At 42.5% G+C, this 17,568-nt stretch overlaps 1 protein-coding gene across 2 annotated transcripts; it reads right to left on the reverse strand.

The window, feature by feature from the left end:
* Nucleotides 1-3,554: 3,554 nt before the first annotated feature.
* On the reverse strand, nucleotides 3,555-16,574 carry LOC5573304. Of its 2 annotated transcripts, XR_002502177.1 has the most exons (4): nucleotides 16,051-16,574; nucleotides 14,784-15,015; nucleotides 3,948-4,185; nucleotides 3,555-3,888 (listed from the first exon to the last, which is right to left on the reverse strand). XR_002502177.1 is itself a non-coding variant. In XM_001654474.2 (2 exons), the coding sequence occupies exons 1-2, from the start codon at nucleotides 3,985-3,987 to the stop codon at nucleotides 3,593-3,595; spliced, it is 336 nt and encodes a 111-aa protein (XP_001654524.1). In that variant the 5' UTR covers nucleotides 3,988-4,716; the 3' UTR covers nucleotides 3,555-3,592. The 2 variants fall into 2 exon arrangements, 1 of the variants encoding a protein (XP_001654524.1); XM_001654474.2 differs by lacking the exons at nucleotides 14,784-15,015; nucleotides 16,051-16,574 and having other exon boundaries at nucleotides 3,948-4,716.
* Nucleotides 16,575-17,568: the final 994 nt, after the last annotated feature.

A 17,568-nucleotide genomic window follows, 5' to 3' on the forward strand; every position in this document is an offset into this window, starting at 1 on the left:
TGTTCGATCGCAAAGAGCTTTGGAAAATCATGGACGAGTACAGCTTTCCCGAGAAGCTCACAAGACTAATAAGAGCAATGATGGACGGTATAGCGTAAAGATTTCGGGCGAACATTCCAATTCGTTTGAATCCGACCGGAGATTTCGGCAGGGTGATGGACTTTCGTGCCTGTTGTTCAACATAGCGCTAGAAGTCGTCATGCGGAGAGCCGAGTTCAATAACCGAGGTACGATTTTTACAAGATCCAGCCAATTTGTTTGCTTCGTGGATGATATGGATATAATCGGCAGTACCTGTAGACCCGCCTGAAACGTGAAGCGACAAAAGTCGGCCTGGTGGTGAATGCGTCAAAAACAAAGTACATGCTGATAGGCAGAACGGAGTGCGACAGAGTCCGCTTAGGAAAAAACGTTACGATAGCAACGTTAGTCATGGAATACGCATCATCAGTGGAAGTCGCGCCTACTATGGGCTCCAGAAGAAGCTGTGATCGAGAAAGATTCACCTCCGCCCCGAATGTATCATGTACAACACGCTAATAAGACCGATGGTCCACTATGGACACGAAGCATGGGCCATGCTGGAAAAGAACCAGCAAGCACTTGGAGTGTTTGAACGAAGGGTGCTTATGGTCCTTTGGTGGTGTGCAGGCGACGGCGGATGAACCACGAGCTCGCTAGACCCTTCGGCGAACCCTGTATTCAGAAGGTGGCGAAAGCCGGAAGGGTGCGTTGGGCAGGGCATGTTGCAAGACTACTGGACAACAACCCTGCAAAGATAGTTTTCGCGTCAAATCCAGTTGGCACAGAAAGGCGAGGAGCACAGCGAGCGGCTTGATCAGGTGCAACAAGGTCTGGAGAGCGTGGGCCAAAATCAAAGTTGAAAAGACACAGCCACGGACCGAGTAAATTGGCGTAACATCGTTAACAAGGTTTTATCAAACTAATTGATGTAACACCAATTAAATAAATAAAATAACGTTTCTAATTCTAATTTAACAAAAAAAAAACGGCCACAAATTTATCCTGAGTTTCTTTATCTTTTCTTTTTTGATCTGAATTCTGTCAGGACTTTTTTTTTCAAAATGTTTTGGATTTCATTCTCGGTTTTCGCCACAATTGTCCCTCGATTTATTTAACATATTTGTTAAGAAATGCTTCAAGTAATTCGTTTTGCGCCTCTACTTCAAAGTTTTCAATGAATTTTTGTCAGTAAGTTCCTCATGAACAGTAATTTTGCTAAGAATTAAATCACGAGTTTGTTTGTGTTCATATATTTCATATACTTTGTTCTTTTTTTTTGACTGAAACCAGAAGTATGAAATAGTAACCTATATCAAGCTAATACTCGTCTGGTAAAAAAACATAAGGGAAATCTCCAATGAGCCATCGTTTTGCCCATTTATGACAATGAAGTCTTATCCTGGACAGCTAACGGTTAAAAAATAATTGAAATTACTGTAGTTCTCTACATACTAAATTCATCCAATATACTTTCATCAATATACACACTAGTGTGGGGCGAAATTGAGATTCTCGCCCCAGTCCAATGTTTGAATTCCAATTGAGTCCCGTAAAAAAGTATTGCATATATTTTATTTCCAATAAAACTGTTCCATTTATAGAACGCTGGGCAGAAATGGGTTTACTGGGATGCATAGTTGCTCGTTAACCGAATGAGATGCAATGAATTCATATGTATGCTCATATGGGCAGATGCACTATGGCTTATCAGGTGGCCAATAATCAAAAAAGTGATGTGCCCCAAATTTCAATTCTTGTTCGCCATTTCATTGTAAACATGTCTGCTAAGAAATCCCCAAAATATTAGGGCATGATTTGCATTGCACACTCAGATATGAGGTGCCAAAATTGAGCCTATGGAGAAAAACTTGTTTTTATTAACAAAAACAATGGTTTACTCAAATGAATATAACTTTTTTTCTATAATACTTACGTAAAATGTTTTTACACCATTTGAAAGCTTACAAAAAAGGCTTCCTAGAAACAATAAAAAAATAAAACAAAGCTCCAAAATAGTGGCTTTTATGATGTTTTTTTATAAAGCGGGTAAAAAATCGAATAAGCTTATAGTTAACACATCGAGTACTTTTTTGTCCCAAGTTGTCCCAGGCTTAAATTCAGTTCCAAGGGTACTTTGGGATGTAAACTAAAGGATCGTAAAGAATTTAGCTGCACAAATTTGCACTTTTTTAATTTAGGGCTTTTTGAATTTTTCCAATATTTTTAACCATTTTCTATTGAAAACAGCTAAAAACTAATTCAGAAAATAACTGAATTTCGCTAAATCATTCATATTATCATTTCTATGCAAGTTATAATATTTATAATGGTTTGCACAACGTTAATCGCATAAATGGCTTATATGCATTATAAGTAACAAAGTTTAATATTTCGCTATAGGCCCTATTCAAATGTTAGTCTCGAAAACTTGTTTTTGAAAATAAAACATCAAATTTGTATCATAAAACTCCTAAATACGACATGAGATGGAAAAAATATTTTTGGCCGCCAGTCTGTATGGAAACCGCCCATAGTGAGATGCAGCGATGACTATCAGAAGTTTGCGCTGCAGTTTATATTGTTATATGAAACTAGAATGAAGGATCTTCTTTATTTTTGTTCTACGGTGTGCCAATCAGACTGAAATACCATTCTATGTACCTCGAGCAGGATATTATGATCTATGAACCCCGAAAACAAACTTCGATACTATGTTCTAGTTATATCCCTGTATTAATTTGAAATCGTTAGCCAACTCCAAATGCGTCTTTTGAGAAACTTTATCCTTTGCCAAAAACTGTGCAAATTCCCCGGCATGGCAAACTGTGAATCACTATTGGATCGCAAAACTTCTCTCCAGAAATTACCATTTACCACCCCAAAGATATACGTTGTACACTGTGGTTTCCTCCTCCCGACCCGTCAGTTCCCAGGGTGCAATTTTCCTCTCTAACACTTCAACTGCAATCTTCCTCCAGCCGCAAAACAAGCAAAACTTCCCCTCGCCCACTTTTCGAATCACTCTCGAATTGATGATCGCATTAAGATGATCTAAAACTATTTGGTTGCCACTCCCAGCCCCCTCCCACAAACAACCACACTTGGTTTCCACACAGTTTCGTATTGAATCGCATTCCTCTGGTGGAACGTGCACATCGTGATGCACATATGGCTTCCGGAAGTTGCTGCCAACCAAAGTAGCACCGATAAAGTCAAACCACCGACTGTGTTGTCGTTTCCTCCTTTCCACCACTCTGAGCAAACTTTTCTGCACCGATAATGTTTAAATTTCTAATCCGGAAACGTGAGGGAATCCATTCAAATCTGTGAATCATGCGTCGTTATCAATGCCATAAGAATTGAGTTCTATGCTGTTGTAGTCGGAGAGGTTTGAAGACATTGATGTTTGTTTTGGAGATGACGAATCAAGCTCAGTTGTAAAGCGCGTTTTTTACCGTCCATATTACCACCACTTCCCCTAATACTAATGGGAAAAAGAGTTTTCTTCCATATCAATTTAAATATCTCCATTCAGCTGTATCATTTTCCATTTTTCATATTTATACTTTCATGAGTTCAGAACAATCTCCTCGGCATACTGCTCGCCATCAGAAGGCCGACCTTTAACCGGATCCACACCCTCGGTATCTCGACCCACTCTGGGCTGTATCCGTGAATAGACCGACAATGTGTTGCGGAACCATCCTTGACCTGTGGATCCCTTCGAAGACGAGCCGACGGTGGGTTTCTGCGTACTGAACCACTGATTATTTATCAGAAAACGCTGTGAGCTCAATTCTGCTGGTGCTGACGTCGACGATCCCGAGTCAATGGATGCAGCGGCAACGTCACTGGTCAATCGCACTGCAACAAAAAGTTGTTTTAAAAGGTTATCAGCTTTACGATTTTGTCTGTATATTTACCGAGCACTATCAAGAGCATTGCTTCGCCGATAAGCTGCATTCTCGATGCGATTCACTGCTGTTGAACACTCCTCCTTCAGTAGCTACTTGCAACTGTAAACAGAAATACTTAGCCTAGTTGGAGTCTACCGATCGCAGCCATATTTATACGATCATGATCGATTGCAGCAGACGGTATTGAGGTTGATATGCTTCCCTTAGGGCGACCAAAGTGAGATTGAGTCACTTGAATCCAGTTCTGTAATCGTAACAACATAGTTTTCATTCCTCTGGAAGATAAGGTCGATGTAATCTCCATTCAATAGTTTGACACCACAACCTTTTTGCAATGATTGCTCCAAAGAGATTCCCATGTGAAATGTAGCTCACAATCGTAACATTTGAATATTATGCTTTAGAGATGGAACACATGCAACCACACAGACACACATATTTCTCGTAACGAAAGCAAGCATTTACATTGCAATCTCTACGACCCATTCTCGCCCATCCATCTTTCCGTGTTGAACCGCTGGAGCACGCGATTTCAGCATGAAATCCCTATAAAGATAACCTCTCCTTGAAACATAAAATGTGTATAAATTTCGCCAAAACTCCCACCACCAACAGAAAGGCGCTCACCCTTGCGAGCAGATCGACCGCCGAGAAAACGAAAATGAAACCATAAGAGTTGTGAGCGTGGAGCTTGGGCGTAGCTAGGATTTTCGCCCCTGGGGTGAACCCAAACTTTTGCACGATGACTTGACTGACTGTTTCATTGATTTTGAATACTTTCCAGATTTTTCCGGCAAAATTTCGTGTTGTCTCTTCAAAGAATATAAGATTACGATTCTAATGACACTTTGATTTAAAATTTTGGTCGACCCAATGCTGGGGAAATTATATATGATTTTTCAGTGTGTTTTTTGAAAAATGTCACAACTTCAAGTAAAAAAATAGTATACAAAATTCAAAAAATGTTTTTGAAAAAATACATACGAAGTAAGAATAACTCTTTGCCTTTTGAATGCGGCTTAAAGAGTTTTAATTGGACGTGTAATCACAGAGATATGCACAGAACATTTTTGTATGTTTTTGAGGGGGTGAATCCAAACTTTTGCACGGGAGTGTACGTATAGGGATGGTTATACCATCTACCAGAGCTGCGGCAACAGACATGAGCTGGGCACAGCTTTTATCGTGATGGGCGAAATGCAGAGGCGCGTGATTGAATGGTGGCCAATCGACAACAGAATGTGCAAGTGCAAGGATCAAAGGCCGTTTCTTCAATATCAGCAGAATCAACGTGCACACCCGACTAAGGGTACATAACAAAATTATATCAGCATATGTTATTATGTTATAAGTTTTTTTCGAACATAGGTTGTTACAAACTTGATGCAGGATGTTGTTAAAATAACTAAAATTATAACAAAAAGTGTATGAATAGTAACATAAACATAACAAAATGTGTTTTAATTCTATCAAAAACATATCAAACCAAGTTATAATGTTTGATACAAAATATCAAAATTATAATACTGTTGGATATATGATAATATTGTATATAATTGAAATGCATAACTATCTATTTATTTTGTTATAAAGTTGTTAAAAATAAACAAAAAAATATCTTAAAGGGAAATAAAACACATTAAGTTATATTTCTGTTTTATTATGTTCTATGGATAACGGAGCCTAACAAAATCATATCATAATATGATATGCATTTCATATTCTGATAAAATTTTATTATATTTTTGTTACAAGTCTCTAGTCGGGCAGCTCTCACCTAGCAAGTGACGATGACGATAAGGACGCTTTCTACGCGCAGCTGGAACGTGAATACGACGGCTGCCCAAGCCATGATGTCAATATCGTTATCGGAGATCTCAACGCTCAGGTTGGCCAGGAGGAGGAATTTAGACCGATTATAGGGAAGTTCAGCGCTCACCAGCTTACGAACGAAAACGGCCTTGGACTGATTGATTTCGCCGCCTCCAAAAACATGGCCATACGTAGTACCTACTTCCAGCACAGCCTCCCGTATCGGTACACCTGGAGATCACCCCAACAGACTGAATCACAAATCGACCACGTTTTGATTGATGGAAGGCACTTCTCGGACATTATCGACGTCAGAACCTATCGCGGCGCAAACATCGATTCGGACCACTACCTAGTGACGGTTAAAGTGCGCCAACGACTCTCCGTTGAGAACAACATTCGGTACCGACGCCCGCCACGGTACAACCTGGAACGACTCAAGCTACCCGAAGTCGTAACTGATTACGCGCAAAGCCTTGAAGCAGCGTTGCCGGAAGAGGGAGAGCTCACCGAAGCCCCTCTTGAGGACTGCTGGAGTAGTCTCAAAGCAGCCTTAAACAACGCAGCGGAAGGTGCCATTGGGTTCGTGGAAGCAAATCGACGGAACGGTTGGTTCGACGAGGAGTGTCAGACGATTTTGGACGAGAAGAATGCAGCGCGGACGATGATGCTGCAGCAAGGCACCCGTCAAAACGTGGAACGATACAAACAGAAGCGAAGACAGCAAACCCATCTATTCTGGGATAAAAAGCGCCGCCTGGAAGAGTTGGAGTGCGAAGCGATGAAGCAGCTGTATCGTTCTCAAGAAACACGAAAGTTCTACAAGAAACTAAATGCATCCCGCAAAGGCTTTGTGCCGCGAGCCGAAATGTGCCGGGATAAGGATGTAGGTATCTTGACGGACGAACGTGAGGTGATTGAAAGGTGGAAGCAGCACTACGACGAACATCTAAACGGCGCAGAGGAGGAAGATCAAGACAGCAGGAGGAATGGCTTCATCAGTATGGCGGATGAGGGAGACGTGCCAACTCCCACAATGGACCGATGCACGAGTTCACGAATTTGACGTTTGAGCGGTGCCAAATTCACTCGTTTCCATGGTCACATAAATAACATGGCACCGCTAAAACGTCAAACTCGTGCATCGGTTCATAGGTGAAGTTATGGATGCTATCAAACAGCTCAAGAACAACAAAGCAGCTGGAAAGGATGGTATTGGAGCGGAACTTTTTAAAATGGGCCCGGACAGGTTGGCCACTTGTCTGCACCGATTGATAGCCAGGATCTGGGATACAGAACAGCTACCGGAGGAGTGGAAGGAGGGAATATTATACCCAATATACAAAAAGGGGCCCAGATAGCCGTAGCGGTAAACGCGCAGCTATTCAGCATAACCATGCTGAGGGTCGTGGGTTCGAATCCCACTGGCCGAGGATCTTTTCGTAAAGAAAATTTTCTCGATTCCCAGGGCATAGAAGTATGTTCGTACCTGCCACACGATATACACATGCAAAAATGGTCAATCGTCAAAGAAAGCTCTCAGTTAATAACTGTGGAAGTGCTCATAAGAACACTAATCTGAGAAGCAGGCTTTGTCCCAGTTGGGACGTAACGCCAGAAAGAAGAAGACAAAAAGGGTGACAAGTTAGAATGTGAGAACTATCGAGCGATCACCATTCTTAATGCAGCCTATAAAGTGCTTTCCCAGATCATCTTCCGCCGTCTATCGCCACTGGCAAGCAGATTTGTGGGAAGTTATCAAGCCGGTTTTGTGGACGGCGATCGATGACAGACCAAATCTTTATGTTGCGGCAGATCCTCCAAAAGTGTCGCGAATATCAAGTCCCTACGCACCACCTATTCATCGATTTCAAAGCGGCCTATGATACCATCGACCGCGAAGAGCTATGGAAGATTATGGACGAGAATGGTTTTCCCGGGAAATTGACTAGACTGATCAAAGCAACGATGGATAGTGATAGTGTGAAGATATCGGGTGCATTTTCGGACCCGTTTGAAACACGCAAAGGACTTCGACAAGGCGATGGTTTTTCCTGCCACCTGTTCAATATTGCGCTGGAAGGTGTTATGAAACGGGCGGGCTTTAACATGCGGGGCACGATCTTCAATAAATCCAGCCAGTTCATCTGCTTTGCAGACGACGAGGACATTGTCGGAAGAACGTTCCAGGTGTTTGCTGAACAGTATACCAAGCTGAAACGTGAAGCAGATCGGGTTGGATTGAAGGTAAATACGTCGAAGACGAAATATCTGCTGGCTGGAGGAACCGAGCGCGATAGAGCTCGCCTAGGCAGACGCGTGACGATCGACGGGGATGATTTCGAGGTGGTGGACGAATTTGTCTACCTCGGATCATTGATAACGTCGGATAACAACTGCAGCAGAGAAATTCGAAGACGTATCATCGCTGGAAATCGTGCTTACTATGGACTCCACAAGACCTTGCGGTCTGGTAAACTTCACTTCCGTACTAAGTGTACCATGTACAAGACGCTAATAAGACCGGTAGTCCTCTACGGGCATGAGAAGTGGACAATGCTCGAAGAAGACCTGCAAGCGCTAGGAGTTATTGAACGACGTGTGCTTAGGACGATCTTCGGCGGAGTACGTGAGAACGGCGTATGGAGGAGAAGAATGAACCACGAGCTTGCGCAACTCTAGGGTGAACCCAGTATCACGAAAATCGCCAAAGCTGGAAGGGTACGATGGGCGGGACATGTTGTGAGAATGCCGGACAACAATCCCGCAAAAATGGTGTTCACCTCAAATCCGGCCGGTACAAGACGAATGGGAGCGCAACGAGCTAGGTGGTTTGACCAAGTGGATCTTGGAAGTGTGGGGCGATCGAGGGATCGGAGGTTAGCAGCCATGGACCGAGTTAGTTGGCGTAGCATTGTGGCGCAGGTCATGTCTTGAAGGACGTAGAGTCAGCAAAACCGTCAATTTAATGTGAAACATCATTGTATTCAAGCCATCATACGACAACAGCAGAAGAGGTTTAAGAATCACCCATTTGAAGCCCTATTGGAACCTGTCATCGAGTATCTGAAAATGCTCAGAATCACTTTATAATTTATGATACGATATTGATTCACATCTAGGCGAAAAATCATTAATTTTGAGCCGTCGAAAGGTTATATTATTATCTTTATTATCGAGACTTTCAGCCTGTGGCTGGTTCGTCTGCATCATTGTGTTCCGTCGAAAGGTATCAATGCATGATATTCTGGAAGAAGCCCTTTAGGGTCCCTACTGGAACCGATATCCGTTGACTACGTTCTCTAAATGACTACAATAGTTTCTTGATTGAAGCAGGTGATAAATTCTATCAAACAGATAAATTTTCAATTGATTTTTTTTTTAATATTTTGATGAAGCGTTTTCCATATTCTTCATAATGATCATTATGAAGTACTTTAGGTACCCCAACAAATTCGGACCTACAGTGTTTGATACGGTCCACATTAGCTAATAATTTTGTAATTAGATTACTTTCAATTTGAATTTAAAATATCATGAATTAGAATCCATCTCCACGTATAGAAAATATCGCATAGATGAATCTGCATAAAACGCATTTGTACAAGCTATTGTTACCTTTTTGTGCGTTGCATCGACATGCACGTCAGATCCTTTTTGTTTCATTCGGTTTCTATTAGACGATCAGTAAGAGATCAGATTTATCACCAACAGCGGGCGAAATAAAGTGTACCAATCAGAAGTAAAGAATAAACCGCCTTGATAATCCGTCAATAAATTAGTTGTTAAACGCGTCGTGTGTTGAAGTGATTGTTTTCCGAAGAATAAGCCCGTGATTCGACCCCCTGATACAACATTTTTGGTGCCGTGACCAGGATCACGGGTGTTGAATTTTCCCACGACCACGACGTTCGGACCCAAGCTAACCCAACTTTCACCCTTCGGAAGGATTGTTCCAGATAGCAGTACCTGCTCAAAAAGTACAAGGCCTGTTGAAGACAGGCTCCATGTGAGTATCTGTCCATCCATCTATTGTGCTTTGAGAGGTACTTCCTGGGTCTTTTTCTGACCAATTTAGGATCTACACGTGTTGCTGCTGTTGGTGTTGGGCACGCGGTCGCTGCTGCTGCCGGTGCATACCCTGGTATTCCTAACCGCTACCGCCTATCTGTTCATCATCCCTATCGTGTTCGACGAGGCCCGTCATCCACGCACTCGGAAGGTTTTCAGTGCTGATAGGATTCAGTGCATCCCATCTTTGCATTCCAACCCATCCCAATTGCCATCTTTATCGGTGGTTACAACTAGTTCCAGTCTTACCATTAAATAAAAGGCCTGTCATTGGACGGGCACAGGTGAGTGTCAGTCCAAATACTTACCGTCATCCAAAAGGTGCTTACTGTGTCTCCTGTCCATTCACAGCCTCCGGTGACGTCATCATCACTTCCTCATCATGGCGGAGAAGAAAATGAAGTCGAAGGAGCTGAAGTGGAAAAACACCATGGATTCCATTCAACGAATAGAGGACTTCCTAGTAAACTTCGATGCAGAGCGAGACAAACATGAGATAACGATTCGTCTAAGCAGACTCGATAAATTGATGGAGGCATTCGAATCAATTCAAGGCGAAGACGATTCTCCAGCATTTGTGGCGGCAAACGCGAAGGTAAGGGCTAAGGTGGAAGAACAATTTTTCCGGGTAAAAGGCGGTCTCATGTCGAAGGATATCCCCCCTCCCAACCCAGCGCAACCTCTAAACCAGCAAGTGGCACCCGCCATTGCTCATGTAACCGGTGTGAAGCTCCCAACCATTGAACTCCCACAATTCGATGGCGATTTGAACGATTGGTTGACGTTCCGCGACTCGTTCTCTTCGTTAATCCATTCATCGCCAGAAATTCCTTGCGTCCAAAAGTTCCAAATTTTGCGATCGGCTTTGCGTGGTGATGCATTAAAGTTGATCGAATCCCTCACAATTACGGCGAATAATTATGCTCTCGCTTGAGAGGCTCTTCTTGATCGCTACTCCAATTCCTATCTACTGAAGAAAAAGCACTTTCAGTCGTTGATGGTCCATACGAAGGTATCCGGAAAATCCCCAGTCGCACTTCGGAACGTGGTAGAAGATTTCCAGCGGCATGTGAAGATTTTGAATCAACTTGGTGAGCCGACGGCACAGTGGTGTAGTCTCCTTGTTCAGCTTTTGTGCGCGCGGATCGACGATCATACTCTGAAAGAATGGGAAGAATTTGTTTCTGGTAATGAAGATCCAACTTACGAAAACCTAATACATTTTCTGACGCGGAAGATTCGTACCTTGGAATCGTTACACATTTCGGCTGAGCAACCCTACATGTCCCAAGGAAAGCACTATCCCCCTGTCAGGCAATCGAAGCAGCAATCCAACTCTTCTCCGAAGATCAACTCGTTCTCTGCAGTGGAACATACACAGCCCAGCTGCCTTGCGTGCAGCGATTGTCATCCTTTGGTCAAATGCCCGTTGTTTGAAAAGATGCAGTTGAAGGACCGCTTGAACTTGGTGAATACCAAACGTATCTGTAGCAACTGCTTCAGAAGCAATCATTTTGCACGGAATTGTTCCTCCAATTTTTCTTGCCGGCATTGTCAGAAGCGGCATCACACCCTATTGCATCCAGGGTTTGATTCTCCAGGAACGAATGCGGGAAATTCAAGCTCCAATCAGGTCAATCGGCCGGTTACCTCTCCTACAAAACAAAGTGCTGCGAACGTTGATGTAGTTTCGAATTCATCTGGTGGAGCAAACGTAATAGCCTCCAATTCGGTGGTAGAACCCCGCGGCGTCAACGTGTTCCTCTCTACCATCGTCGTTAAGGTTCTGGACGGTTATGGGAACGATAGAGATGGGCAAATTGACTATTTTTTGGGAGTGAGTCGTATACGCTTGTAATTTAGAGGTCGTGTCATCAAAGTCTTTCCAAATGCTACTTGATTCAGAAGGTTTCGACGGAGTTGGCTGGGATTCTTCGGGAGTTTCAGTTTTGATGGACTCCATTTCGTGCAACAGTGACTGGTATGCAGTTTGATAGTGCTGGTCTTCGCTAAATCCTTGTTTTTTAAATCTGGGGTCCAATAAAATGGCCTGTGAAATCAGCTAGTTTTCTTCTCTGCCCGAAAATCGTTTTTGAAGTCCTTCTAGCAACAGTTGTGTTAGTTTTTGACGTTGGATAACGTCTTACGGCAACATATGGGGGTACAATTCAGAAAAACGAAAATTTGAGCATGTAACGAAAAATGGTCAGGTTTTGACCGCTAATATCTCAGTCATTTATCGATAGATTTTCAATATTTATCCATGAATCGATTAGAAATTTATCTACGCGTCGATTCAAATGGAGGACACTATTGATTATAAGCAACAAACTATTGGAACATCGTAAAACGTTGACCCCTTTCTTATCTAACCAATCACGTTCAAGCACATTTTTCGGTTCCGCTTCCCACTATAAGAGCGCACCGCACCCTGCTTCTTCCCTCATTCTTCTTTTTGCCGTCTGACTGTGAACACGGTCGGCGAGCAAATTTCGAGAGTCATTCGCGTCCTCAGTTCAGTTTTCAATAGGACGCGAATACAACACGCATTAGAACCGAAGAACCACGCATTTCGGAGCCGCAGCAACTGAAGCCGCTCATTTGAGTGCACCAGCCAGCATAATCGTTTTCGGCCAGAAATCCGTCGCTACCAGCCAGTGCTCCGCTGTCATTGCCATGCGGGAGGCTAGCGCGGTCATTCTGGTTCATTAGATCGAGCGGCACAGCCGTCACCGTCCGTGTAATATTCCCTAATTTGTACGAGATGGCTGAAGAAAATCGACCGAAGCCGCTTGTTGAAGCGCACATCGTCATCCGCACCGCAAATCTCATCGGGCGAGGAGGATTGAAACCAGTGCGCCGTCAAAATGTGTCCGTGTTACGCAAATTCAACAATTCAATCGGCCCTTTTGAGAGCCAACAAATGTGTTTTAAAGAGTTATTTGTATAATATTCCCTAATGTGTTTACCACATACTTGCTATAATCTCTTAATTTATCTCCTAGCATCATACAATAATTGATTTATTACGAATAATTGACTATACGGCAATTTGAAGCTGTTTCCGAGGATGCTGCTGCAGTGCCGCCGGGTTGCAATAACAGCTCAATGCTAATCTATACATCCCTTACCCAGACATCAGTTTCATATAGCCTATCTTCCAGATAAGAAAACGAAGAATATGAAAGGAGGAGCATCATCTGCTATTCTAAGGGTATAAAGCATCCCTCCTTCGTTGAATTTGGTTTCATTCTGTTTTCGCTTTCGAGCTGGTAAGAGCTCCTCCAAACCTGCTCAGCTCCTCGCTACCAGAGGCAAGCTGTTGTACGAGATGGCTGAAGAAAATCGACCAAAGCCGCTTTTTGAAGCGCACATCTTCATCCGCACCGCAAATCTCATCGGGCGATGCGTGGACCTAACGTTCACCTGGAATATTTGTTTGGAGAGCAAGATTTACCGCTCAGGCTCCTTCTTCCATCGACCGATTTTATTGGTGTTGAAGTGTTAACCAACCAACAAACAAACCAAACGGCCCTTTTCAGGGCCACAAAATCAATGAAAAAGAGTTATTTTGAATTAATACATTTGAAAAACAATTCTTCAATATAATCGCCTAAGCTTCTGAATACATGTAAAGTGATTATTTTGTATTAACACAAAATAATAACACACAATGTCTATAATAAATCAGAATTGACATGCAACAAATAGTGTGAAAATTAATTGGATTTTTAGCAAAAGAAATGTTTCATAAGTTTGTGACTGTCTCAAGCCAGCAAATAGAAGAAGCTAACGTTATCCTACGTCACTTTGGCGGTCGTATCTCGGAAACAACCTCTTACTTTTTAATCACAGGAGGAAGTTTCGTTTCTCCACCTGATGATTGACGCACATGCTTAACCAAGATGTTGAATAGAACAGTTGTTTTCGGCAAGGAAACGTTATTTTCTGCAGAAATTTCAACTGTTAAATCATCGAAAAGCTTGAGAATCTTAGTAGCATGCTCAATAACCACCCACTCATGCGTATCTACGTTGAGGTTTGAATCCAAAAGCGCTAGAGTAGATACTACGGCCTGTTTATTGGATAGCAGTCGGTTCAACATGTCCAACGTTGAGTTCCACCTAGTTGGACACTCTTGTTTCAACTTTAGTGGAGGCATGTTCAATGAAATCTGCATTTCATTTAGCTTAGCTAAAGCGTGGGTGCTTTTGTTGAAAAACTGAACAATCGATTTTGATTTATCGACTACATTTTTTATAGACGATTTGATGGCTGATTGAACGATCAGATTCAAAATATGTGCATTACATGATAAATGACTAAGTTTCAGCAACGAAGCAGCAGCTTTCATGTTTGCAGCGTTGTCGGTCACTAGCGCAACTATTTTCATGTCGATTTCAAATCGCTTCAACACTTTCGTCACCCATAGTCTAATGTTATCAGCAGTGTGACGTTCAGAAAATTCGGAGCACTCCAACAGCCTTGACTTAAGCTTCAAGTTTTTATCGAAGAAGTGTGCTGTGAGGGCATAGAAGCTAGTGTTATTCACGCTTGTCCAGCCGTCACATGTCAGAGCGACTGAAGCAGCTTCGGCCATATCTTGTTCTAGATTGGCCATCAAACCATAGACTGTAGGCATCAGGCTAGCAGTCAAAGTCTTACGGCTGGGAAGAGCATAAGACGGGTTCAACATGCTTACGAATTTCCTAAATTCCGTGTCTTCCACCATGGAAAACGATTCGTAGCCGCTACAAATTGTTCTGAGCAGCTGAACATCGATTTGTCGAGATTTCAAAGCGGACATTGGCTTGACAACTTCAACAAAATTTGTCATTAAATCTTGAGACTGATTCGATGCTGACACAGGTGGTTTAAGGTTTTTTACCGTTCCAGATTCTGGTACATTTCCCCCATTTGTAGCTACTGCGGATAGCTTTTTCTCAGCGGCTGTATTACCTTCTGATTTTTGTTCGGCGGAAGATCCTACTGTCTCTTGCTGCTCACGTTCTATGCTGATGAACGGATGTTTGCTCTTAAGATGACGCCGCAAATTGCTGGTGGATCCTGAAGATGTTGCAATTGGTTTATGGCAATACCGGCATACAGCCTTATTTCCATCAGTTTTCCGAAAATGATACCAAATTGGGCTGGGACACTCGTTAGACGACATTGTTTGATTCGCTGCAAGCTAAGGGGAAGAAGGTTAAATCTATCAATCAAGTAATTCCTTTCAAAACTTATCTTAACAATTAGTGATGGAGATTATGCTTAGCTTAGCTTAGCTAAGCTTAGACTGACTACACATATCAATGGTTGCTATTCCGTGATTGACCGAAGTCAGTGAAAATGCACAAAGAATCAACTAGAAGTTCAGCTGGGATTGGCCATAATCTTCTTCAGTGTGCATAATTCAGTGCCTCTATTTATACAAGGTCAATAACGGCGCCGGCCACGTCCTTGCAGTCGGGTGGGATTGAGGGAAGGAATGTTAGTGTGTAACCTTTGCTATTTGGAGACCGTGTTTGCCTCTGCATCTCCACAAAGGTTACTGGGAGGGATGTTTGTTAATGGGGAGGATCGTTGGGTCAAAGGATTCACTTTGATAAGCGATTAGACCATGATAAACAATGATTTGTGAGATATATACATGCTTATACGTAAATATAATTGTTCATATAATTTCTATGTAGAGGAAAATTATGCCGACACTTGAGGTGACGAACTATTCAAAGTTTGTTGAACAAATACCTAAATGTAACATTCCTACAGCTGTCAGTACGAAAACATGTGTTATTATATATTACTCATTTGAAAAGAAACAAAAGACTCAATTGGTTGGGACATCATAGAACACTCTTATTCTTATGCCGACACTTACAGTGGCGAACCATCCAAAGTTTGTTGAATAAAGTGAACCTTTCGCAAGTCTACACTTGTAGTGTCGAACCATTCAAAGTTTTTTAATTACAAAAATAAAGGTATACAAGGGGTGTTCTGAAAAAAAATGTTAAACATAAATAAATCATGAATCAGAGTTTGTGTCGACACTCACAGTGACGAACCATCCATAGTTTGTTGAAGCATCATATTTACATCCCACCATTGTAACGATTAAATGTGCAGTCACACATAGGTCGTCGAAAGATCAAAAAGAACGAACCGATCGCGGCACTTTTTAACTTACTGCAACCGAACTCCCCGATCACGCCACTTTTTCACTTACGAGATCGACGCGCGACATGTTTGATCCTGCCCTCGTCGCTCGCTCCGGCAAAACCAAGCGTCAAGGTCGAAAGATCAAACAGAACTCCTTAACAATTAGTGATGGAGATTATGGTAATAAAACTTTTGTCCGGATTTCCTCAGCCAACTTTACTTTCTTATGGTTTTTCACAAGTGATTCCGCGAGTAAACAAAACAAAACAACCCGGAGCGCAAATGGAATGACGATCGCGTGTGGGTTTTTGACAAGTGCGTTGTGTTCATCTTGTATTCGTTTTTCACCACCACAGTGACACAGTTCGATTGACTATTCCACCTTTGAACTAGATTCACTCGGTCCAAGAATTTTGGCACTTGAGCGGGGCACGCTTCTGAATGCTCCCAACGTGTTTAGGTGGGTCTCACTTAAGTGTCAACATTTTTGGACCGAGTGAATTCAGTTGTTTATTCCATAGTCCATTCATGTCAATCTCTTTCGTTTCGCATCTTTCGTACTCCAGTCGTATTATTTGGAATGTAACTGTATGGGAATTCTGGCAGGTAAAGCGATTTTCAATGTTTCTCGCTCACTCACACTAATACTTATGACAAAGTGAGCTGCCAAATTGAATCAGCTCGCTTTTTATGTAGGTAACTTGTAATGATCGCTCACTCAGTGAATCGTGGCTCTTTAAAAAAAGAACCGTGACTCGTTCACTCTTCTAAAATAGTCGACTCTTTTGAATGATTCGCGAGTGAGTCGCCCATCTCTAGAACGAACATCTAGCACGAGCCTTATTAGACAGTGGATCGCAATGTAGTCTCATGAGTGACCGACTTTGCCAGCAGTTTCGATTGGTTCGGTATAAGATTGAGCAACCTATTCTCGGTGTTGGTGAGTCCCAAATTCGAGCAGTTTGTTCGGTTAATACCGAAGCTAGATCGAGATTCGGAGACTTCTCTATTCCGCTCAATTACTTGGTACTCAAGAAATTGACTTCCGATCTCCCCGCTGTTACGATCCCAATAACGAACTGGAATATCCCCAACCAAATTGATCTCGCCGATCCAGAGTTCAATGTGCCTAGAAAAGTGGATCTCATCATCGATGCGGAACACTTTTATGCAATCCTACAAGGTGGTCGGTTTCCATTAGGCCCTAAAGCACCAACGCTTGTAGAAAGCAAATTTGGATGATTCGTTTCGGGAAAGGCTTCCTATGAGGCAATGCCCCACACCTTAGTATGCTGTATGTTCACTCTTGATTCGCTTAATCAGAACATAAAGAAATTTTGGAAGTTGGAAGAACTGGATAGAGCGCACCTTTTACCAACCGAGCAATATTGTGAGGAGTATTATAAAAAAACGGTATCGAGAAATCCCGACGGCCGGTACATTGTAAGATATCCCAAAAAGGACAATTTCCAAGATATGGTAGGTGAATCTTTGGTCAACTCCAAGCGGCGATTAGAAGGTTTAGAACGGAGGTTGGATAGTAATCCCATCCTGAAAGAGAGATATCATGCATTGACAGTTCTCA

This window comes from Aedes aegypti, chromosome 3, assembly GCF_002204515.2.
Source record: "Aedes aegypti strain LVP_AGWG chromosome 3, AaegL5.0 Primary Assembly, whole genome shotgun sequence".
Lineage (NCBI taxonomy): Eukaryota > Metazoa > Arthropoda > Insecta > Diptera > Culicidae > Aedes > Aedes aegypti.

Excerpts from the sequence above, each read along its gene's own strand:
- LOC5573304 (XM_001654474.2), bottom strand. The coding sequence starts at position 3,987 with ATGCAGCTTATCGGCGAAGCAATGCTCTTGATAGTGCTCG. Across the intron at positions 3,889-3,947 it reads AATGCTCTTGATAGTGCTCG|TGCGATTGACCAGTGACGTT; the intron begins GTAAATATACAG and ends TTTTTGTTGCAG.